We start from the raw sequence: 24,280 nt of genomic DNA on the forward strand, positions 1-24,280 counted from the left end.
GCATTTTCCTGACACAAGTGTGAAAATTGAGCAGTTTTTGTTTGTTTGTTTGTTTTTCCTTTTTACTCAAAGTAGCACAGCAACTGAGACTTTCATGAGAAGAAAAAAAACAAGCTTTTGTTTTTAACTAAATCATGTAAATACTGGGATAAGGAAGAGAGACAAAATAAAAAATTAAAGTCAATCTTTGCAACATAAAATAACTCTAAAATGCATTCTTGTTTCATTATAAGCAATTATTATTTATAGACATTATCATTTCCTTTCTTTTGAATACATTTTTGCCATTTTCTTTTGTGTGAAGTGTTATTATTTTAAGACATTTTCCACACATTTAATCAAAAATAGGTAAAGAAAGGAAATGTGATAGTTTGTCTGAAATATGATGTTGTTTCAAATGAACTGATGTAACTTATCTGGTTTCAGTTTCGTGTACCATTAGAGTCATCCTTGTTTTCTTGCTCTAGCTTCTGCATGCATTTCTATTTACATGCAATATTTTCCCTGCTCCTAAAAGTGCATATATTCTAAACTCATATTGAAAACATGATCTCATCATAACTATCACTTTCGTCCAGGTAAAGAAAACACACATACATCTCTCTCCTGACCGAGCATCAGTGTAAAAGTAAACTGCCTAACAGTGTCATTCTACACAAATAGTCTTTATTTGAGTCATTAACTTAACCATTTACTTCAAGCTGGTATTTTTTTAAATCTCAAAAATAAGCAGGTATTTTGAAGAAATTCAGCTATTAAAAGTTTTTCTTAGTTTGTATGTTTACAGAATATCTTTAACATGAAAAAATTGTTCAGGCATAGTTGAATTGACCGTTAAAGACAAAAATGTGTAATAAATTAATTTGCTTTACTACTGTAATCTCTTGCATCATTTCCAGAGTAACTATAAATGTCAGTTCAGCTTTTGGCACAGAGTCTACTGAAATCCATAGCAACTTAACACAAAATGCACATATGCACACACACACAGAGACATATTTCACAAGCACACATACACACACACTTTTGCATGAATTGAAAAAAATGGAAGGATAAAAGAGATTCAGATGAGTTGAATGAAAAGAAGCAATTATCATGATTTCCTTTGTGGAAGAATGGGAGGGAAGGAGGGAGGGAGGGAGGGAGATAGGGAGGGAGGGAGGGAGGCAGGAAAGAAGGATGAAAGCTTCAGCTACACTTAGAGAGAACGATTATAATTGGTGTACTTAAGAGACACTGGAAACAACTATGCAGATAGGAATGACCCTGAAGGTTGAGGACAGAGTTCAAGAGACAATCATATTGTACCTAAAGACAGTCAGAGCATGGAAAACATCATTAAAAGAAGGATTGACAAGATGATGGAAGACTAGATATTCCCATAAGCAGCAGCATAAATAATCAGGGGTCTTTGAACACATTCTTTTTAGCACAAACTTGCTACTAACCTGATCCCAGCAAGGGCAAAGGAGCATAAAGAGTGAGTGTGTCATTTGTTTTGAATACCTGAAAGTAGCTCCATATTTAATGGCATTTCCCAACCTATATTTAAACTATGCTCTGAAAATACAGAGCAGTTACATCACGCGTCGGTTTGTTTTTCATGGGCCAGCCAAAATTTTCAGAAACCCTTAGGGCGGTGTCAATGTTATCGTCTAATAGGAAGGAAATGTGTTTTCCTGCCCTTGTCACAGATGGAGTTTGTCCCTGGCACCAGAAGTTGTCCTGACCTGGATAATGACAAAAGGGGGAACAACAGCCTTCCCCTATCCCTGTGTGCTTCCACCCTCCAGCTGTTAGAGTTCTGGGGGGCACAAAGGCGAAGCTGTCTTACCTTCTCACAGTTCTAACTAGAGGAAGAAACGGGCGGAGCTGGCATGGAGGGAAAGCATAAATCCAAGCAGCTGGCCTCCCATTGGACCCAAAAGATGGAGAACGTGGAAAGATTGAGGGCTGAAGGAGGACAGCTGAACTTAGAATGCAGTGGCCGGTTCTCAGTCTCCAAGCAGTAGCAAAAGATCTGAGGTCCTTTTTTGCCTCTTTTTTGGAAAACCAAGTCTGCTTAAGGAAACTACTTTATTGTCCGACTGAAAGACTGACAGAAACTGAGAAGTTTCCCTGTTCACGCTATGTCCTTGCTTTCCATGTTCTTCACATGGAATGTTGGTTTTCGTCTTCAGGTAATGAGCAAACACATAACGCATTTTGTTCACTTAAGAATTTAGGCAACACCAAACAATGATCATTCCTCAGAAACAAGAACTTTTTATTTGGTTAAAAGTAACACAGGGACATTCAGAGACAAAATAGTTACAACTCTCTCTTGAGAAGAACAAATGCTACTTTCTTGAAGAAACTCGATCAGACAGAAGGGAGCCACAGTTCGCAATCATAAATAAACCCTCACCAAAGATATCCAAACATCAGTGACCTCTAGCCCATGGCCCATTAATTGGTGTGACTTGTAATTTTTTGTTTTGTTTTGTTCATAATCTGTCATATCTGTGTGTTCTGCTTAGCATCACACTGCTGAAAATCATTCAGCCCTACATATCAATACAAGCCAGATTCCCTTAGGAATACCTTAGCCGAACTGCAGTGGTCTGACTCTAGGTTCAATCCAAATCCTTAAACAGCCATCCTGTTTGGTTGACAGGGAGGAGCCACACTGATTCCAGACACTCACAGAACAACTCAACTTGCAAGTCTATAGGCAACGTGTGAAGACCTGTGACTTGTACTGTGGACACAATTTTTTTTTTTCAAGATAAACCACATTGGTGTCTATACAACTATTAGTAAAGATATTCTATTACAAAAATCAGTTTAATTTTAAATTAATAATAATTGTAAGGCACGTGTCTTGCACAATTGAAGTTAGACAGTTCTTGCCTCTAAGTAAAATGTTTCAGGAGATTTATAGCACAGTCAATGGAACAGTTTCTTATTTCTGAAGAGATTTCCTAAACCTTATGCAACCAAAAGCAGAGAAATGGAAAGAACATGAACTATTCCTGCAAAACAAAACAACAAAACAAAATGTTTTCCCTATGGAAAGATTTCTTTGGGTCTGTGTGAACTCAGTATTTAATCAAAACAGCATGCATGTAAAAATGAAGTGCCATAAATATAAATATTAGAACAATCCATTTTTATCAAACACTTTTGCAAAGGTACAATGTTTCTACACACTGTAAATTTGAATACAATTTATATTACATGAAGTCGATCAAAATGATAAAGGGGACAAAGGGCAAAAGGAACTACTTCCAACACAGGGATTCCAGATGTGTCCGCCGAGATTTTATCTGCATGGTCCATTTCATTTACATGAAGTGTGGGTGCATCCTTTAGCTGAGTAAGCAGGTCTCCATGATTAACACAGCATATTTTGTAAGTGAAACTATGAACATATAAAATTTATTTTGACATTGGCCTCAAGGGGGAGCTTACAGTTCATCTTGTAGATCCTTTGAGATTTCAAGCCATTCCAAGCTAATGATGCCTTTCCTTACACTGATCAAGAATTACAAAACTATTTTTATTTTCTGGAGCAAAGTCAGTTAATTATTATACTTCCATGCCACTTTCTTTTCTTGTGCTCTTTGAAATCCACAGTGTAGACTGGTTCGGGCTAGTTTTGGTTCTTCCTTTACTGAAAAACACAAAAAGAAATAAATTCAGTTCCTGAATCTTCTTATCAGGCTGGTCATGTGTTCATCCAAAGAGAGATGCTCAGACAGATATTATGAGTTCTTCTTTCCTCTTCAGCATATTTTCTATTCCTACAAAAAAGTCTAGATTATCCCACTGTGTGAAGATGACAAACAGTTCTCATGAGAGGTGAAAACAAACCAACAAACATACCTACATCTGTTGACAGTTCAAACGCACATGCATAATAATGCCTGGCAGAGTACTAAAACTTTCCGTTTTCCCTCAATAAGCCTTGTTTTCTTTGGCCAGGTTTCTAAATCTTGCTTTATGGATACTCTCCTATAATGGTTGCTACAGTTGGTGTCAAATCATCTAAACACATGCTATGGACCTAATGTAAGAAATGTCTGTCTACCTCCTACCATAAGTCGTCCCGAACTGTACGTAGGTCACTTGTGTACAGAAAGCTTAATTGTGCCTCTCTCTCAGACCAGTGGAAGTGCAAAGCAGACACATATGTGGTGATTTAGATGCTTGTGAGTTCTGTCCTATAGAACTAGACCTAGGCCCCCATGATAGCCTGTGTCTGGGATTCTGAATGTTTTTCCTACAGTGCTCACTGCTCAGGCTCCTGCACAAGTGTCTGTTTGCAAGTTTTCTCAAGTCATTCTCTTTCCAATTACATGTCAAGATCTGCATTTCTTTGCTTTAGGTTCCTGAGGATGATCTCTCACCTGGTCTGTCCACATTCCCTGTGTTTAGTACTTACTTCTACCCTTAGGTATTCATACTTAAGCCTCTAATAGCGTTTGCCACCCTCACAGACACACCCCTGCACCACTCCATCATCCTGCAGATTTGCAGAACTCCTTGAAGACAAAGAAAAAGAACTATTTCTAAAGCCCCAATCATTGCTATGGGAAATATTTTGTTCATATCAAATCGAGTGTTGTTGTGATTAATAAAATCCCAAATTGCATGTTATATGGACAAATAAGGTCGACATAACTTAATTCTACCAATTACAACTAGCATGAAGCAAAAATAAGTCAGGCAAAGTTTATGAAGAGCAGACTATTTTAAATGGTAAGAAGAGTAGTTAAGTTGTTAATGTGGCTTTACTATTTCCTTTAAAAAGTTCTACTAGTTAAAGGAAGGAAAGTTGTTCTGGAAATGATATGGAAGGAGAGAAACCACCATGTGTACCAGGTTGGAATTTAAACTTTCTGCAAGGCACGCGGATGATAATGGAGTGGAGTCTTTGATGAGGGTTCTCCTTGCTCTCCTGGAAGAAAGGAAAAGGGGAGGTTCTAAGAATGACAAACAAAGGACTTCAGCTCATCCCGGCAACCGAAGGAGCCCAATTCTGGTTTATTTTCTCACTCTGAAACTTTGAAACAAGTGTGAACGGTCACAGATCTTTTGAATGAATACAACCACCATTTGGGAAAAACAGAACAAGCCTTTGAGGAGATGCTGCTGCTCAACACATTAACACATTTAACTTGACAAGGGAGCATGTCTGAATCATGTATTTAATGTTTACTAACGAGTTTGCTACTTAAATGGCCATTTTAACAATCAGTCTGGGCTAAGAGGGAATTTACAGTCTTCCTACACCATTGCTTTCCCAATGAGAAATCAAACGTAATTTCGTCCATAGTCTTCAGAATTAGGGCGAGAAATGACATGTTTTGTATTGTGTTTATTATATATAAAATACTGGGAAATAAATTGTATATTGTCTCATGTGTTTTTTAATGAAAGTCAAGAGGATCACAAATATAATACTGATTTTCTAGACTTCATTTTAATACCCTTTATTTTTAGTTTAAATTATTTTTGTATTTTCAAATACATTATTGTTATGTTTTATTTGATTTTGATTTTGGGTTTTTTTTTTTCCTTCGGTGTGATTTGGCTGGTGGGAGGTGTCTGCTTGTTCGTTTAGATACGTTCTTGTTATGGAACTCCAGCTGGACTCAAACTAGCAATCTTTCTGCTCCTCGACCTCCTGAGTTCAGGGACTGCAGGCATGTAGTGCCAGGCACATCTGGATTTGATGGCTCATTAATACACATGAGTCATGTACAGCTAATGTCCTTTCAGGGGGGTTGCTACTTCTCAGGCACTTTAGGATTTATTTAAGGAAAAGAAGATGATGAAATAAAAAGAGAAAAATGATTTCACTTGCAGGTCCTTCTTCTTTGATGGAAGCCTTCTTTCGAACAGTTATTTGACCATAAAACAAAGAGGTCATTTATTCCAGCATATCTCTCCTTATCTAAATGCATCTTCTAGTTTCTAATTTGATACATATTTATACTTCATTTATTGAAATTTTTTGACAGACTGTACCACACATAAAAAGTTCACTTCACTGACTCAAGGGTAATAATAAGCATGAATAAGTGTTGGACAAGTCCTTAGAATTCTTGCTATTAGGATATATCACTTTATTTCAAAATATCTGCCAGATAGTACCCAGTGTGTGTGTGTGTGTGTGTGTGTGTGTGTGTGTGTGTGTGTGTGTTTAGAAAACAATGAACTTTTTTTTTATTATTGAGACAAGGTCTCATGATATAGCTCAGACTGTCCTGGAACTCACGAGCTCAAGCTGGCCTTACACTCGTGGTAATCCTGCTTCAGCCTCTCAAGGACACCACATTTAACTTGCTGTCTTCACAACGACATTTAATTTCCTAGTCTTAAAATGTCTTTTTGAAATAAAACAGAAGCTTATTATTTGAATCTTGAAACTATGCTACATATATGCCTTTAAAACCAAATCTTATATGTAACTTGATATCCAGATTGAAAGGTTTAACATCAATTTAATGTAACAATCCAGAGCCCATATAATACAGTGCATCTCACATGAGCTTACGAGCACTCCCACTTCACACCCACCACATGTGCTAACTGTGCGAAGCAAGGCAACTGAAGATGACCCAACTGAGCTACCGTTTTCCTGACTAAAAAGCAGAAACAGTAAGGCAAGCAATTTGTAGGACTTGTGAAATGTAAAGGAGATACTGGATTCCTCATATAATATCAGTACATTCTATAACTCTTCGTGTGATGGATTTTTACTGACAGGCAAGGACATTAAAATCCTTTAATATAAGTTAAAGGCATAGCAACATTTTCACATTTTTAAAAGGTGTCTCAAAGTACTTTTAAGGGTTTTTTCTTAATTATCTTGAAACAAATATGTTTTTTACCTTTTATGCAACATCTGGAAACAGCAAGTTCCGAAAGCAACAAGTATCAGTAAAAGCAGCGGAATCGTTGGTATGATAACATAAATTAGATTGGGAATTATACCTACAAAAATAAAACAGTTGTAGTGTTCAGTGATAGCTCAGGAAGGAACTCAAAAGTAAATTTATGAACAAATTTCCCTAAAGGTTAAGGTAAAATAGAACAGTTACCAAAAGGTAAACTCCAAGTACAAGAACTTATGAAAAATACATAGACACTTTGAAAAAAATATAAACAAAACTGTAATGCCCTGGTTCACATTCTCAATTAAATATGCATGCCTTTAAATTTCTATTACATTTCCAATTCAAACATGGGCTAATTTCCACAACATGTTAATAATCTTAGCTCTCTCATTATATTAATTCTTCTGCATCATTGGAGAAGTGAAGACATTATATTAAGGAATAATAATTACTATAATCATTGTAGACTTAGTAGATAATGAATTATCTTAGCCAATAAGCTCAATGTCATGAGAAAATGTAAGCATCTGGCATTAAGTGACAATAAGCACATACAAGGTAGTGATGCAATCATAACCCGGAGACATTAGACTCTGGAGACAATGACATGATTTAATTAAATTCTGAAAATAGGTCATCTTTTAACCCTGTTCTCTTCCTCTCAATGATGGCAAGCATTCTTATATTTTGGAGAAAATCACTAACACTCAAGACCTACAGAGCATGAAATGACACTATTATACACATTTTCAATACTTTAGGAGGAAAAATATCTGTAGTTTAATTATTTACTGACAATTTTAATTGTGTTTAGACATTATGGATGATGCTAAAATCAGATCCCTGAAACAGAAAAGGCCCAAAGGCTTAAGAGCATGTTTGTATAAGGAAAACAAACTGGGAGACATTGCATTTGGCTTGCAAACTGAAAGTTAGCTAACAATATCACGAATCATAATGGTTCTGACTAAAGCTGGCCATAATATATGCATCTCATTGTTTATCTTTTTCTTTGCTAAGGGGTGTATTTAATGAGATCTAGTAATAGGTTATTCTGAGATATGCAGCTGTTTAACACATTTTTAAGTTCATATATAAATGCACTTTATTTTAATCAAACCCACACCTCATTCCCCACTCCAAATTCTCACAAATCCCTCTACTTATTTCTTCCTTACTTCATGTTGTGTGTGTGTATGTGTGTGTATGTATGTGTGTGTGTGTCCCACATGTTTATGACCATAGGGCTGTGTAGGAGGATCAAAATCCAGAGAATAGTGATTGTGGAGTGCTTAGCCTTCCTTCTGAGCCTCTGTCTATGAGTTATTGGTTTTGAAACACTTGGGTCTTTGGATCAATATTCACAAAACAAATAGGATAATATTTCTGTCCCTCTGGATTTAGGTCATGTCAAAAAATGTTTTAAGGAATATTTGAGGAGTTGCTAGCTAATAAGGAACTTGCACTGGGGATTGCATTTTTTACTCTCTCTTCTACAGTGGCAGCGAGCACATTGTGTACATCTCCTTCCAACAAGCCATACAGTGATATCACAGTGATAGTCTGAAATTGATCAGATTGAAGTATTTACACCAGGGAGGACTACACACACTATAATGATGCTTATTTTATACCTCATCTCTACCACAAGACCAGCCCTGAACATTCAGCAGTAAGTATTCCAGGCCACTAAATATGCCAGCATACATGATAACTACTATATTATATTGGGAAATGTTTTGTAGATAACAAGTGTTAATGTTGATACCTTAGTTTCATATTAGATACTTGAAATAGAAATTTTTTAAAGGTTATTCTATTCAAAATGCATCCTTGCATAATTATTTCTAGTGTAGGTCAAAAGTAAATGTCTATGGGCCCATAATTAATGCATCACATCCCTGAACCACAAGAGAGGTTTCCCCGGGGTCAATGCAAAGCACTGGTTCAAAGCACAGTTCTTTAGGTGAGAGGTAAGAACACATGCAAGGGACTAACCTGCTTCAGTAACAACCACATTCTCATGGGTGTCTCCAGGTTGGTTTGTAAGATACGGCTTTTCAACGGGGTCTGTTGGCTGAATCTCTGTAAAGAATGAGCGTAGGAATAATAAATAATAAATTAAATAAGGAAAATGCAAACATCAACAAAAATACAAATTTATCAGTAAAATGGTAAAAAAAAAGTTGATTTGGATTTATGAATATTTGCAGTCAAATATATATTCTGAATTTAAATGTACATAAAATTAACTAACAATAGTCAATATTTAATTATGTCTGAATAAAAGAACCAATTTGATCAATTCCTTCTATAATCCCAAACTTCGTTTAGCAACCCGAAGTGGTAGAGTGCTGAAGGAAGCTTGCTGCAATCAGTAATGACAAAGGGGCCCAAAGCGACAGGAGCAAACAATAATTTGTGAACTTAAAATGTAAGACATGAGACGTAATTTAAAAGAAAACAAAGGTAAATTCTCTAAGCAATAACCTGTGCTGTGCAGTAATAATGAGCAGACAACTGCACAGTTGCATGTGGAATTGCTGATTTAAGCAGCAGCCATCTGAAAATCATGTCTATGCTACCCAAATAAGGACATCCTTCGATGTGAATTCCAATAGGGTCTGCTCTTTTAAATAATAGCAAGTCAAGATTTACAGGTTGTTTCAGTTCCAGCTTTATGTGATTAGATCTTTCAATTGTGAAATGCATGGGAAATTTTTAAGATTTCTTAGCATGGTCTGGTACTACCATTTTATATACTTTTCCCCTACAAAACCAATTGTGGCATTAACAGTTTAGCCAAAGAAAATTGTATTAATGAGAAAAAAAAACTAGCAAGCAAGAATAGGTTACAAACCTTCCATCTACCCCACCTACCTACCACCCACCTGCTGTAGTGAAGCACATTCAAGTTGATCAGCAAGGCTCTTGTGGCTTTGAAGTCTCCTTCCTTCCACTTACATCTAACTACAAGACCTCCATCCCACACCCCCAAGTCTGAACCAACTATAACTCTTATCTGGTGACACACACACACACACACCTCTATTCAAACTCCTGGCACACAGGTTAGGCCACATGGCATGACGCCTGCCCCCCTCCAACCTCTAAATTTCACATGTGTAAAGTTATAAGAGTAAGGAATTCATTCCCTTTGTTCCTCCTGAGGTGAAGTGATCCTCTCTCCTGTGAGGTCTTTGTCTTGCCCCCTGAGGTATACGCTATAACTTCTCTAATACTCCAGAAGTAAATGGAATTGAAGGAGCTTCTTCTTCAGAACTCCTGTTACTCTGAATGGAGACACTCTGAATAGAGCTCTTCTTAGGGAACTGGAGAAGAATGAAGGGTATTTTCTTCAGGTACCCCATCATGGTATCTGTGACTATTTCTTCTTTAATGAAGTTCTTTGAGGGTGGAGTATTAAACTGTAATTTCCCTCTATAAGCCTATAACATCCTTTTATTCATGACAAGCCTAGTAGTTCACCATGAGTCTATATTTTGAGTTTCATGCCAGACTGGGCCATAGAGTAAAACTCTGCCTCAAAGCAAACAAGCAACAACAATAATAACAAAATCAACTGTAAATGTTTTCATTGGTCAAAGAAATTAGACTCTTTATTCTTGTCATTTTATGTTACATAGAGCATTTTCTGTAGACTTTGGAACACACAAATGTTTTAAAGAATTATCATTCCTCATATTATCCTACAATCTCAATTCACTGGTAGTTTAACCACCCATCATCCTGTAGTAATGTTTTCATAAATTTTAAATTTAACTGATACTTTAATAGCTTCCTAATCTATAGTTATTTTTCTAAATGAGTTCATTAGTATATGAATGCAGGTGTTCAACTGATGTTTTGGAACAATTTATAAAGACATGAAATTAGTCAACAAAGTAATTACACTTAAAACATTTCTAACAAACTTCAATGTGATTGTGAATTAAATAAAAGTCTAGTAACTTAATTTTATATAATCTATTTTTATCTAAAAACAAAATCCCATAGGGCAATGTTAATTTTTTAAAATTAGATCTATTTTGTGTGTGGCTGGGAGCATGAGTGTCATGTTTGTGTGTAACTGGGAGCATGAGTGTCATGGTGTGCATGTGAAGTCCAGTAGACAACTTGAGGAAGCAGGTTTTCTCTTTCCACTGTATAAATTCCGGGGATTGAACTCAGTTTTCAGACTTGGTAACAAGTGTCTTTCTCTTCCGAGTCACCTCATCAGATCCAAAAGACAAGTTTAACACAAAAATAACTTACAAGTACTGCCATAAAAATGGGTATCAGTGAACCAAAAGAATATATATGTGTTTCAGTAGAGATGAGGACAAAAATAAAATTGAATTTTCTCATTTCTGAATAACCAGGGTAATTGTTTTTAACATTTTCAACACCATTGATCATGCTATTAGATAGTATATGAGAGTAGAAATATGAAAGTAAATAATAAATTTCAAACTGATCATGGGTATAATATAAAAATACATATATACAGATTACACAGCTATACTCATTCCTTTAACCCTCTCATTAATAAACGTCAAGTGTTGCAGCAAATTTAAAATATCACAGAATCTTAACTGTATTTCTCTAAGACACAATTAGAAAGAATAGAAATGAATAACAGACTTAGCTTTGCAAAGGCTTCCAGGAGTGTAATGACAGATTTAGCAACCCAGGGCAAAGGATAAACTCACCAGGGATATAAAAAGTTGGCTAACATACTCAAGAGCAGGATAAACATAAGAGAAGGGTAAGTCTAATCCAATAATCCCTTTTGCTTCATGGCTTTATGAGAAAAGAAATTGTGTAATTTCAAGAGAATAATAGGAATAGGGTACTTGGATATAATTGCCTTCTATGGGAACATAATATGAGGTCATGCTGACAGTCTTTCAGAAAAGTTAAAATGACCCTTCTCAATATTGTAGAGAAAAATAGAAAAATAAATATATCAAGGCTTAAGTATCTAACTTGAGTGTCTAAGACAATCAAATATATGTTTCCACATTTTTTGATTAGTCCTTCTTTTAGTTTAAATCCCAATTCAATTGAAGTGTTTTATTAAAGTAACTCAATTTCACGACATTCAGTGGGAAGCCACACTACTGTGACTTAGGTCAAGGTAATTTTCCCAGTTGCTGAGTATGACAAGCAACTGAATATTTCAGAAGAAAACTAACAAAAGTGTCATTTCTCAAAAAATACAAATCAGATGAAGAATGTGTAATGTGACCCTACTCCTTTTAACTATTGAGAAAGGATTTAAGCTCAGATAAAGGACCACATGGAAAGTATTATGCTGTAACACGGTGAAATAGTATGCCTGGGGAAAGCTATTTGCTCCCCTAAACTCAGCGGGAAAGAACCAAGGAACTATTGCTCACAAGTGTGCAAGTCTATAAGCGCTTTGGCAGCCTATACCTACTTTCCACACAATCTTTTTAAGATATTTTCATGTAGACATTTGTCATTTACAAAATATAATTACAACAGCACTGTTTGGTTCTTGTAAAAAATATTGTTTTCTCTTGAAAGGCCTCTCCCAACAAATGTTTCTACCCATTCCCTTTTATTCAATATACTGGCAGGTTTTCTCTCCAGCAAGCAACAAGCTTCAGTACATTAACAGGGCGAGTTGTTAGGTGATGCCTCTTTCATAGGAATAATAGAGGAAGGCTGGAAACCATGAAGACAAGGACTAATATGAACAAAATTTACTATAGCTATGAAGGTCTCTTACCAGGTTCATACTTGCAGATGTAATTGTGCTTCATGTTGCACCTGTCATCATTCCATTGGTAAAGGTAGGGACCTCCTAGGCCAGGATTGGCAGTTGGTTGATGGTACATGACAACACACTTTTCGCTTCCACAAGAAGGTTCATCAGTGTACCAGTTCCTACAAATATAGAGTCAAAAGGACACTCAGTAACATGTGGTCTGAGTGTTCCTAGGTATCAGGGCCTTTCTTTTGCCCTTATGACTCCTCCAGGGCATCGATAAACACTTCCGGGTCCAGTTACAGCTTACCTGAACTGGGAGCTGCTTCCATCAGACCACTGGTAGAGATCTGGGCAGGCACCAGACGTTTGGCCATCCCCACTTCTCAAAAGTCCTATCCAGAAGTCACCATCTGAAATCCCCGTTCCAGGTTTGGTCAGGTTCTGCAACATGCTCTCTATTAACTTCTGTTCAGCCTCGTTCTCAAGACTGAGGAGGACACCTCCTTCACTTTCACAAGCCAGGCGTGCTTCCTGGAAGCTCACTCGGCTAGACAGTTCATGGAAGTAGGCCATTTTGTAGCACGGATGTTTCACATCAGCAAAACACACCTTTTGACCTAAAACAAACAAACAAAAAATATAGATAAATTGATTGTGAGGTCTCTATTCATAAGTTTGACATTAATCATAATAAAAGAACAAATCAAAATAAGAAACACTATCAAGAACTCTTTTTTTCCAAGTACGTCCATGGGTGTAATAGTGGCATAACAGTTATGGGAGTAAACAACTACTCTCTAATTAGACTTAGGTCCTGCCTCTCCAGGAGGAAACTCATACCTGGTATTGCAAATCTGGTCAAGAACTAATGACTGGGGACCTCACAAGCCACAAGGGTGAATATATTACTGATATTTGGGTGAGTGGACATATTACCAAAATTTCCCTCTAAATTCTTATCTCTCTACCCATAGACTACTGCACCTCTCAAACCTCATCAGAAAAGTTTCTTTGTGCAGTGGATGGTGGTTAGCACAGAAACTCACAACTGATCAAAACATAAAGAAGAAGTGACTATAGAATATTCAGCCAGAAATAGGACATCTATATCAGACCCTCCTACCCAAGTACCATCATGGAAAGGGTGGAGAAAGAATGTAAAAGCCAAATGTTAGGGAGGACCAGGGCAAAAGAATGACTTATAGACAATGTAGGAACACTGTACTCATGAATTCTCAACAGTTGCAGCTGCCTGCACAAGACCTGCTCAGGATCAAGTCATTCAGCATTTTAGCATATAGCAGAAAGAGAGTCTCATGAGGCCCCAGCTCTGAGAAACTATGGACAACTGATGGTTTCTTGGGAAGGGAGAGTCAGTTTTCTTTAAGGGTGATGTTTCTACCAGATCAAATATGTTTGAGTGGATGGTCCTATTCAAGAAGTATATGGACAGTACATCTTAGAGTGGATGAATTATTAATTTTAAAAAGAGGAGGGCACGAAGTTGGGAAAGGACAGGGTGGTGGTGGCAGGTCTGTGAGGAGTTAAAGAGTTTGACTGACTGTGATAAAAATACATTGTATGATATTCTCAAAGAATTAACAAAAATATTTTGTAAGAGTACTCTCTCATCCAAAAATATTGTAAAGTTTTCTTCTCTAGTCTATTAATTTCAATTTATAAAAATGATAGAATTTGGGAGATGCTCAATGGGTAGATTGCTCACTGTGCAAGCATGAGAACATGACTTTTTACTCCCAGCACACACATAAAATAAATATTTGACATCCTCTTACAGTGTCTTTTTAATTTTTCAGTCTATAAGGAAAGTTGTCATTTGTAGAAGGGGGGAGTCATGCTTAAATACTGTGATAAGTAAAGTATTTATAGTTTATACTCTTAATTACAGTCCATCATGCTGAGCAACTACATTGCATCAACATTACAGCATTCAGCATTCTCCCAGCCCCTGAAGCTCAATTTGTGATCTGGAATGACACTCAAGGCAAGAGCAAGCAGAAGTTGGTGGAAGACCATTTACCTCACAACAGTATTTAAGTGATAAGCATTCAGGATCTTAACAAAAGCTGAAAACATAAAATGGTTATTCCAGCAATAGAAACAAGCCAGCTAACTGGAATCTGGACTTAGGAGCTGTACATTGAAAAGTACAAACAAATTCATATACAGGTTAACTGAATTTAATAAAAATTAACATATCAGTAGTAATGACCATGGGAAATGAGCTAAAGAGGTTTAGTAGGGCAAATAATCTGAAATAATCATTGACAGTAAGCAATGGAAATCCCAATGCTTAGTTCTAATATACATCATACATAAATTTGAAAATTTACCCTTGATTATTATTATATTTTGTGACTATTTCACTGTTTAAAATAGTTGCTCCTTGTAAGATTCCAATGATTCTTACAAGTCTATATTTTATTTTTGTATTCAAGAAGCAAACTCTCATCCTATTTTCATCTAGTACATCCTTTACATATTCTGAGTTTCCAAATATATCTTAGCTACATTCCCCTGAGTTTTCAAGTTCCCAATTTTCACCCCCAAAGACATTTAGCCCTGTATTTTACTAAAGCATTTTTATTAAATACTGCTTTTATTTATTTTTTTGATTACTTTGCAAGCTCTCAATGGAAAGAGAGACAAAAATAGCAGGATTTTTTGGTGAGTAACATGTATTTATATGTAACAAAACCAGGGTACCTTAAGAGGCTGCCTGGATATGATTTATGTGGTAAAATTCACTGCTCATTATCTTAGATATATTAAAAGATAAATTTATCTCTAGTTTATACATGGTGAAAGTATACAATGTGATTGAAATTCACTCATTTATAAAACTAAGATAGCACTTACAATAAAATGCATTGAGAGCTCTGAGTACAATGTAGAGATTCCTAATACTATTATGTTACATTGTAAAAAGTATAAGTAATGACGCCTAGGCAAAGAATTGCATTTTAAATAATTCACAACTGATGCTACATAGGTCCTGGGGAAAAATGCCAACCTTGGCACTCTGTATCAGGCAGTCTTTCCCTATAGATGGAGTAATCCATGATCCCAATAAATGTACAAATATGATGATGGCTGCAAGAAAGAGGACTCTTGAGGGGATCAAGACAGAAGCCTTTTATCAGCTGGAACAGATACGTTAACCCCAAAGGACATTCGGTGAATATCAGCTGAGTCTTCATGTTTGAACTAAAAAGCTACTACCAGGTCAGGGAGAGCAAGGCAGTTTCCAGGAAATTACAGACACACTGAGCAATTATTATGGCTCATATAGAATCAGTTAGTGCTGACAGGGTGAATACCTTTACATATAATTCTACTTTACTACTGATTTCTACCTTACTGTGCACATTTGGCCCAAGTTGTGGCAAAATGAGCAGAAGCTGGAGCTACGGGGCTTGCTGCTGCACTTTCGCTGATCCCATTTGGCTGTGATCACAGTGGAACTTGAACAGCTGGGAAACAAATGTTGCCCTAATTCCCAGACAAGTTCTGCTAATGCATGTCTTCTGATGTGACTTTCTCAACTCCCAGAAAAGCCAGCCTTCCTAGAGAACAATTATGATGACCTCCCTCCTTGCCCTGGTTGTTCACATGAAAACGTTCCCTGACTTTTGCTTTTAAACATCATATTCAAATAAAATCTTTCAGAAATATTTTTGGGAGGGTAATCTTTCTGAAAGTCATACAGTGGTTTATGCTACTCTAAGGTTACATGCATAACTATAAAGAAGTCTCAATTCAGAATCTCTAGTTGAAAATTACTTAGTTTTGGCTTATCTACAAAGACCATCCACTCCAGATTCTAGAAACATTATTAAAAGGAAAAGTTCAAGATGGCTTTGTGTAATTACTTTCATGAAAATACTCTGGATGTGCACCTGAAACTAAATAATCTCCAAATCGAAGAACTATTTACAAATTTAAATTTTCTCAAAGTGAATTTGCATAGAATTATAGAAAGAAATATTCACCCCTATCAGATTTGTAAATACAGGGGACCACGCTGAGCCACAAACCTAGATATGTTCTTTTATATACAGAAAATTTTTATTAATAGCTGTTAAACAGTTCTATCATTGTCACAAGTAATATTCTGTTATTATTTCTATAAATAAGGATTTTGGTTTTTCATAGTTATGAAAATGATAAATGTTAGCAAAGCTTGAAATTGGCTTCAAAGTAAACTCATGAAGTTATGACAATGTTTCTTCTTGAATAGGAACAACAATTTGGTTTTACTTTACTCAAATTATTTATTGTAGAATGTTCTGCAGCTATGAGGTTGTCAAACTTTCCCTTATCCCTCTTACTATAATAAATGATAACCAACATTAAATAATTATTACATGTTGTTCAATAGAAACATAGAAAAAATTATAAATTTCTTTTCTTCTGTTATGATTAACTTTTAATTGAAAAATAATGAAAATGTAAAAAAGGGACAATATGATAAATCTCACCTAAACCAAATTGGTAAAACTTAAGATTCATTACTATAATCCAAAAAAATATTTTTACCATAATTCTTTCCTATCCCCCTCAAAACACACTAAAACATGTGGTGGTGTTGAAGTACATAAATTGTATGATCTCTGAGAACAAAGACAATTATCCTGAACTAAGTAAAAGAGAATGTCGTTTACTGTAAGTGTTCTATTTGCAATTCTCAAGAGTACATCAATTTCTTAAGAATTTTCATTTGAAGTTAAGACAGATTTATTAAAATTAAATTACTTATGCAAGATGAGTTTCAGGATTCATTTAATTGCGGAGTGCACAATAGCTGGCATCTGTTCTCTTACACTGAGAAAAATCAAATTTGCCATCGTGGGTCACTTCAGGGATGGTGGTGGCCCCAGTCTTTCTTATTTACCCCTCCCCCAAGAAACACCACCAGCTCTCTGAGAAGGCAGGGACCTCATAGTCCAACATCCTGATATTTGAAATAGATATAAATATTATGAATGGAAACCATCCAAAATGAAAGTTCATAATAAAATGACTTGAGAGTTTAAACAGCCAATCAAAAAGAAGTACCTTAAGTCCTGCAGAACTGCAGGTAATTAGAATGAACAAAACTTCCATGGTCATTTCTGCTTCCTTAAAAACTGATATAGGCTATATGTTTCATAGAACTAATGCTAACAATTGTCTGATATTGAACAATAATTTGAAATATGAGACTTCACTTCCAGTACAATTCACACCTTCAGAGGAAGTGAGAAAACCAAGTCTTCAGAGGAAGTGGGAAATCAGAATCCGTTGACATATAACTAAGAGGTCCTTCTTATAAGCTATTCAACTAGAAAAGTTACCTTCGCCTCTAGAAAACTCAACTCTAGGCACAGTGCTTACCAAGCTAAGCCCCTCCTCCTACTCTCTCTACATTCACAAGGCACTAATTGTATCAAAACTTTTGATCCTTCAAGCCACTGTATGATGTAGACTTTCTCATCCCATCTTTGAAAGGGGACACAGACAGAGTTTAAAAGTTTGTCCAAGTTCACACAGATCATAACTGCACACTTGGGTTTTGAGACAGTCTCAATGCTGATGCTGCCCATTTTCCATGATTTCTATGCTTCTCCACATGTGTCTCAAGTAACAGACTTTATGAATAAAGGGTTTGATAAATGTACGTGCCATGAATCTATTCTGTGTTAGAGACATTGATTTAATATAGCCATTGGTTGGTTACTGAATGCTGGTAAAAGCACAGGATTCTCTATTGAGAAATTGTTTTTGAGTGTGTACTTTTCATGTTGAGTAATAATTAGATCAGAGTTAATTTAAGGACACTTCTATCTCTGAATATATGTATATAGATATATACATAGATATAAAAATGATTTGTCATCTGTTCTTTTATTTTCTCAATAAAACAATTAAAGCCTAAATTGAATGTCATCTCCAATGCAAAAACTATGACTATAGTCAAAATATCATGGGGTGCTGTTCCAGCAGCACTACATTAAAACAGTTTTTTTTAAATGTTCACCTCACAGTTATCTATATGAATGCACCTATATGTGAAAATCTAACACAGAAGGGAGATGTAAGTAGTAAAAATTACTAACGATGTATCAGCTGTATTTCCCCTTCAGAGTTCTTTTTAAATTACAGAGCCAGTTTTAGCGTTCATGTACAGAGAGTGCCACCATATGATAATGATGAACAGCCACTAAGGAACAATGCCTGTGATAAATGGGTAGTTTATTAAATGCTTAGTAATAAGATTAATTTGCTGCCTTCTTGCCCAAGAGATACTTAAAGTAATTGCATCTTTGAGATCTGCACTATCATCATTTTCTGCTTTGATGATGTCATGGGATTTTTCTCTAAGATAGAACATGCTCTGCAGTTTCACTTGCATCTTTCTTACTATTAAATTACCTTTTTAAAGCTACTTACTGGTCATCACTTATGTAATATTCTGTGTTCTCTACATGATAAAAAGAGAAATCTGCACATAACTGGTTCCACTAGCTAGATCTCTCTACAGTGAACTTTTTATTTTCTGCTAAAGTATGGAGGAAAGGGACTTAGAGTCAGAGACTCCAAATGTTCTAGTGAAAGTGGAGAGTGATTGGTTAATTGTACATTTAAAATTTATGTCTGACTCTGTGAAGCACATGAATTGCTGTGGGGTAGTCAGTCACAGGCCTTGTAACCTTGTTTCTAAAGGTCTGTTTTCCCTTAGTCTCTCAGACAAAGTGTATCTCAGTTGTAGTAGAGTTAAGACTGAATATGGAAGAGAGTTCTGGAGAAATTGAGGGATGCCTTGAATATGGTTAATGCCACATTGCAGCCTGAGGATGTTGGGAACTAGTGATCCAAACTCTAAGAAAAAAAAGAAAGAAACAAACAAAGATTTCATTAAAATATTTCAAATGTTTTAAAATAAAATGTCACTTGCTTTTGAGACATACTGTCCCACAGAGACTTCAGTTTTAATGCCCCATTTTCATATTTTACCATAAAGAAAAACCTCAAACTTTGTCAGAAGAAAAATGTGATTACCAGCTAGTGACTTTCTGAATTGAATGATTAAAGAGATGCAACAGATGTCCCCCACCCATCAGTGTGAAGTTAGAAATCACCATACAATTCAGATCCTCAAATTAGTTTCCCAGCAGGAATCACAAATTCAGTAAATACACTGATTATTATCATCAGAGTTCTCTGTGTGTCTCTGTGCACTGCCCTATTACATCGGATACTATTAAATCTTATGCAGATCAGCTGATGGCAAAGTTGCAGGAAATGTATTTAATAATTAAACTATTTTCACCATAAAAATAATGTGCTTAAAAGTATTACAATGTATCTTGTTGAATGTTTTGAAACATGAAAAACATATCTAGATATTAAGTTTGCCAGTGTCTGTCTTTTGAGGATATGGAGGGTAAGTGATTATTTGATATTTCAAAGGAATTATAAATGATTGTCCTGAAATATAATAAGTAGAAATTATTTTCTGTGTGTTCTAAGTATGTTCCAAACAGTGGAAAGCAAAGAAGCTGTCTCACTTCTCTTCAGACACTTGAGAAGAGACAGGGTAACTGGTCCCTAGTGGCATAAAATGGTTGCTACACCATTCAGAACAAATATCAACAGGCTGACAGTGGACTGTTAGGAAATATTGCTTCAAAAATAACAGATTTTAGGCTGCTCTCTGCTCAGCCCATCACAGCTAGAATTATTCATAAATCAGTGTATAGATAGATAAATTTCAATACAAAGACAATCAAATTATTCATAAGAAAAACATAACTAATTGTTCTAATCTCAAGTCAACATCATCATTTATACTAAATCAAATAAATCATGCTCAGTTACTCAGAAATGTTCCAGATGTCACCTTCCAGATGCCCATGAATTGCTAAAGAAAAGCATAGCCCAAGTTTTGGAATAATTTGTGTAGAAGTACAATGAAAATTAAACTTTCCATCAACAAAGTGCTTGAGTTCTATTTTCTACCCTGGATCTCTCCCTCCCCCCTTGGAACTTTACAGCATATAAATAAGAATACAACAAAGAAACATTATTTAAATTAATGGAATGCTCCTGCTTGTTCAAAAATGCCATGTGTTCAAAGCATAGTCTCTTGCTGTTCGTTTATTTATGTGAAAAATTCCTGAAAACAAAGCTAGTGAAATGTACAGTTAGTTGGTTCCACCAGATAGATCTCCACGCAGTTCTTTATTCTCTGCTAAATTGGGAAGGAAAAGGATTTAAACTCATAGGCTCTGAACATCCTGTGGAGACTAATTGCTTACCTGCACATTTAAGAACTGTATCTGACTGAGTGAAATGCATGAATTGCTGAGACGATCAGAGGCAGGCTTAACATACTAGCTCCTAAAGACCTGTTTCTAAACTCTAAGTTACTATCGTCTCGCATCTATAAGTGACACCTATCAGGCAGACGGACAAGCTTTCAGTGGGCCGCGTTTGCTTTGTATGTTAGATGCAAAGACTTTATCCTTAAAACAATACTCTACTACATTCACCAAACCCGTTGCCACTGTTTGAAGAGCCTAGCAAGAGCTTTCTCTATGGGTAACAGTACAGCTGCCATGCGCAGGGTTGTTCACATTCATCTCAGTCACTGAAGAGTCTATAGCCTTAGGAGACTTCCCCAAACTGAGAGGAGGTGGGTATGATGTGAATTGCTCAAAGATTAGACAACAGACGCTCGGGGCGGGGAGGGGGGCGAGTGGGGTGGGGGGACAGACGAAGCTAGGAAGCTTGGTAATTTTAACCTATTTCCCTTTTACCGATTTGAGAGACTTAACTGTGCAGCTGCGGGATACACAGACCCAGATCGTTACCAAGTACACACCAAACCAAACCTCGACCCACCTGCAGTTGACTCTGTTTCCTGAGTTGTCTAACTAGGGAAGGAAGTGTGTAAAAAAGAAGGCGACAGTGCAGTCCTCCTGAGAACAAAGGCTGCAAACTCAGCCCTCTGAACTGGGCTGGTCTCAGAAGCCATCCTTGTGAGAGCACCCTGGCGGGACTGGAACCAGACCAGCAGGAGGTGGCAATTCATGCTGCAGCTTTTTAGCCTCCAGGCTCTGTCTGCCTGGCTCGACCACACCCCTTCCGCAGGTGCCCAACCCTGCCTGCCTGTGATGCACTCACAATCTTCCAAAGAAAGTGGAAAACCCTGCTGAAGAGACCATGCTGCTCCGGATTTAGCTAGCGTTTGCTCCGCAGCTAGAGAGGACGCTTCCCCCAAAAAACTAAAACTTTCTGCTTTGCGGAGAGAAAGGGGAAAGAAAAGAATAACACGTTTTTCACCATCTCTTTGGAAGCCCTACTCAGTCCAGTTTTCCAACTCTCTGGGGAGTCCCCACCCTAATGCAAACTGCCTGTTACTGCCCCAGAGTCCCAAGTCCCTTGTCTTCCGCTGGGCGGACAGTACCCCTGCCCTGACTCACCGCTGACCACCCGTCGGGCAAAGGCTCCGTGGCCACAGAGCAGCAGCGTGGCTCCCAGCAGCAGCGAGACCATGCGGATCATGGTGGCGAGACTTCTGCAGCAGGTGTCCGGCGGAGCAAAGGCGGTGTCCTCCCGCAGCACAGTCACCCGCGGCTCTAGCCAGCAATCTTCTTGCTTTTCTGCTGGGTACTACTCCCTCCTTCCCAGAGCAGGAGCTAGGATCCCTGTAAGCATCGCCTTCAGCGGGGACCTGCTGCCAGGGTGCCCCGTGCGGCACTGGGCTGGAGCGCAAGAGACCGTGGGCGTGTGTCTGGGGGCAGGGGACAGGGTTAGGGGTTCCTGTGTCTGTATCTATTGCAAAGGTGAACCAGGATTCCCCAGCGCAGATCTAAGCAGCCTTCTTCGCTTCCCTCTCTGGTCTCTGGGTCCTAAGGGGTTGAGCCGGTGTACCCTGGTCCTGGCTCCAACAGCAACAGCCGCAGCAAGAGCAGCTCTGCGCTGGCTGCACCGTCTTATATACACCCCAGAGCCTGGGGTTCCAATCCCTAGCTAGCAATCATTTTAACTACTTCATCTCCCCTGCCAAGCAGAGCAGCTGGCCCCTCCCCTAAAAACTGGAGCCACTTTGAAAAGAGTGTAGTCAGCAGTCCCTCCTCCTCCACTCCCCTGATCCCCGCCCCCTTCCCATTTGCCAACAGACTTCAATACTCATTTGTGTAAAATGTGACAGCTTTGCTATTAAACTCTGGCGAAAGTTGGCTCCATTTGGTTTTCTCAAAGATAAATGTCCACGGGGATGCCAAGTCGCAGGGCCTTTCTCTTTTTCTGCTAAATTGCTTGATCATATGTATAGCGAGATGCAGGGCACTGGCCACTATTTAAGATGGATTGGCAGAGTGGGAGCCAAAACTCGCTCAGTGAATTATATAATGTGGCAGCTTTTTCCCCACCTAGCTTCTGCAGATAGATTATTTCCAAACAGGTTGCTTGACTAAATTGCCACAGAAGCAAATTGAAAAGAATCTTGGAAACAAGTTTTCCCTCAACCGATTTCAATCTCAGTGTTCAAAAAAAAAAAAAAAAAATCAAGACAAAATAAATATTCTGAATTGTTGGGAACTTCATGGATATAAAGTGAGAGTATTTCTTTGGTTTCTATATGGTTTCCCTTAGATGTAAATCTCACTTTAAGGAACATACACCTTTCCAAATCTGACCCACTCTACTCTAACAGGCCAATGTCTGGTTTACCTCTTTTGTGTGTCCAGGGAAGTTCATGAGAGTTCTCATAATGAGTGTGTGTGTGTGTGTGTGTGTGTGTGTGTGTGTGTGTGTGTATTCTATGAAAGGAACACTGAAAATGTTCTCTTAATCAGGTTCAGTAGAACTGGCATTTTTTTCATTATGTTGCTTTTTATCATAATTTATTATTTATTTTTATAGTTTTGGTTTTTTCATGTATACACATTTTGTGTGACTGTGTGTGTCTGTGCATATGTGTGCCCGCACACGCACGTGTGTGTATGAATGGATATACATGTGAAGGCTCAAAGTTGCTATCAGGAATCTCCCTTAACTTTCTTCCATCTTATCCATTAATGCAGGGTCTCACACTGAAACCCAGATCTTGTCCATATGAGTTGTCTCCTTAGCCTGCATGCTTAGGGATCCCCTACTCCACCTTCAAAGGAGAGACATAACACCCACCTGGCACTTACGTGGGTTTGGGGATCTTAACTCTTGTCCTTTTGCTTAAGTGGTAAGTGCTTTAACTGTCGGGCCATTTCCTCATTATGTTGCTTAAATGCACCAAGATCTGTTAAATAGAATAATTTTCTGTTTTAATGGGCAGCACACTTTCCTCCCACGTCTTACTGTCTTTGGTTTTCATATGAAGTAAGGACTCGCTATCTGTTGGATCATTTTTCTTGGGAAAGGGCAGTATGTACTGCTACAATAAGGACCAGTCTCACAGAAACAGGCATTTTAGCAATTGAAAGATCCTTAACTATAGATCTGCTTTAGTGACGAAAGTAGAATTCTAAGATAATTATGATGTATCTGTATAATATATATTACATATATTGTTATATATATATATATATATATATATATATATATATATATATATCACTTTGTTCTGTTATTGACTGTGAATACACTA

General features: G+C 37.3%; 1 protein-coding gene across 3 annotated transcripts; it reads right to left on the reverse strand.

The window, feature by feature from the left end:
* Positions 1–3,389: 3,389 nt before the first annotated feature.
* Positions 3,390–22,197, reverse strand: Chodl (chondrolectin). Of its 3 annotated transcripts, none has more exons than XM_059277602.1 (6): positions 22,116–22,197; positions 12,935–13,244; positions 12,646–12,803; positions 8,886–8,957; positions 6,882–6,984; positions 3,390–3,655 (listed from the first exon to the last, which is right to left on the reverse strand). In XM_059277602.1, exons 1-6 carry the CDS (start codon positions 22,195–22,197, stop codon positions 3,571–3,573), a joined length of 810 nt encoding a protein of 269 aa, XP_059133585.1. In that variant the 3' UTR covers positions 3,390–3,570. The 3 variants fall into 3 exon arrangements, 2 of the variants coding, with proteins under 2 accessions (XP_059133585.1, XP_059133584.1); XM_059277601.1 differs by having other exon boundaries at positions 8,886–8,972; XR_009382379.1 differs by lacking the exons at positions 6,882–6,984; positions 8,886–8,957; positions 12,646–12,803; positions 12,935–13,244; positions 22,116–22,197 and adding an exon at positions 4,864–4,944 and having other exon boundaries at positions 3,553–3,655.
* Positions 22,198–24,280: the final 2,083 nt, after the last annotated feature.

The sequence above is a fragment of the Peromyscus eremicus genome, chromosome 12, assembly GCF_949786415.1.
Source record: "Peromyscus eremicus chromosome 12, PerEre_H2_v1, whole genome shotgun sequence".
In the NCBI taxonomy this organism is placed as follows: domain Eukaryota; kingdom Metazoa; phylum Chordata; class Mammalia; order Rodentia; family Cricetidae; genus Peromyscus; species Peromyscus eremicus.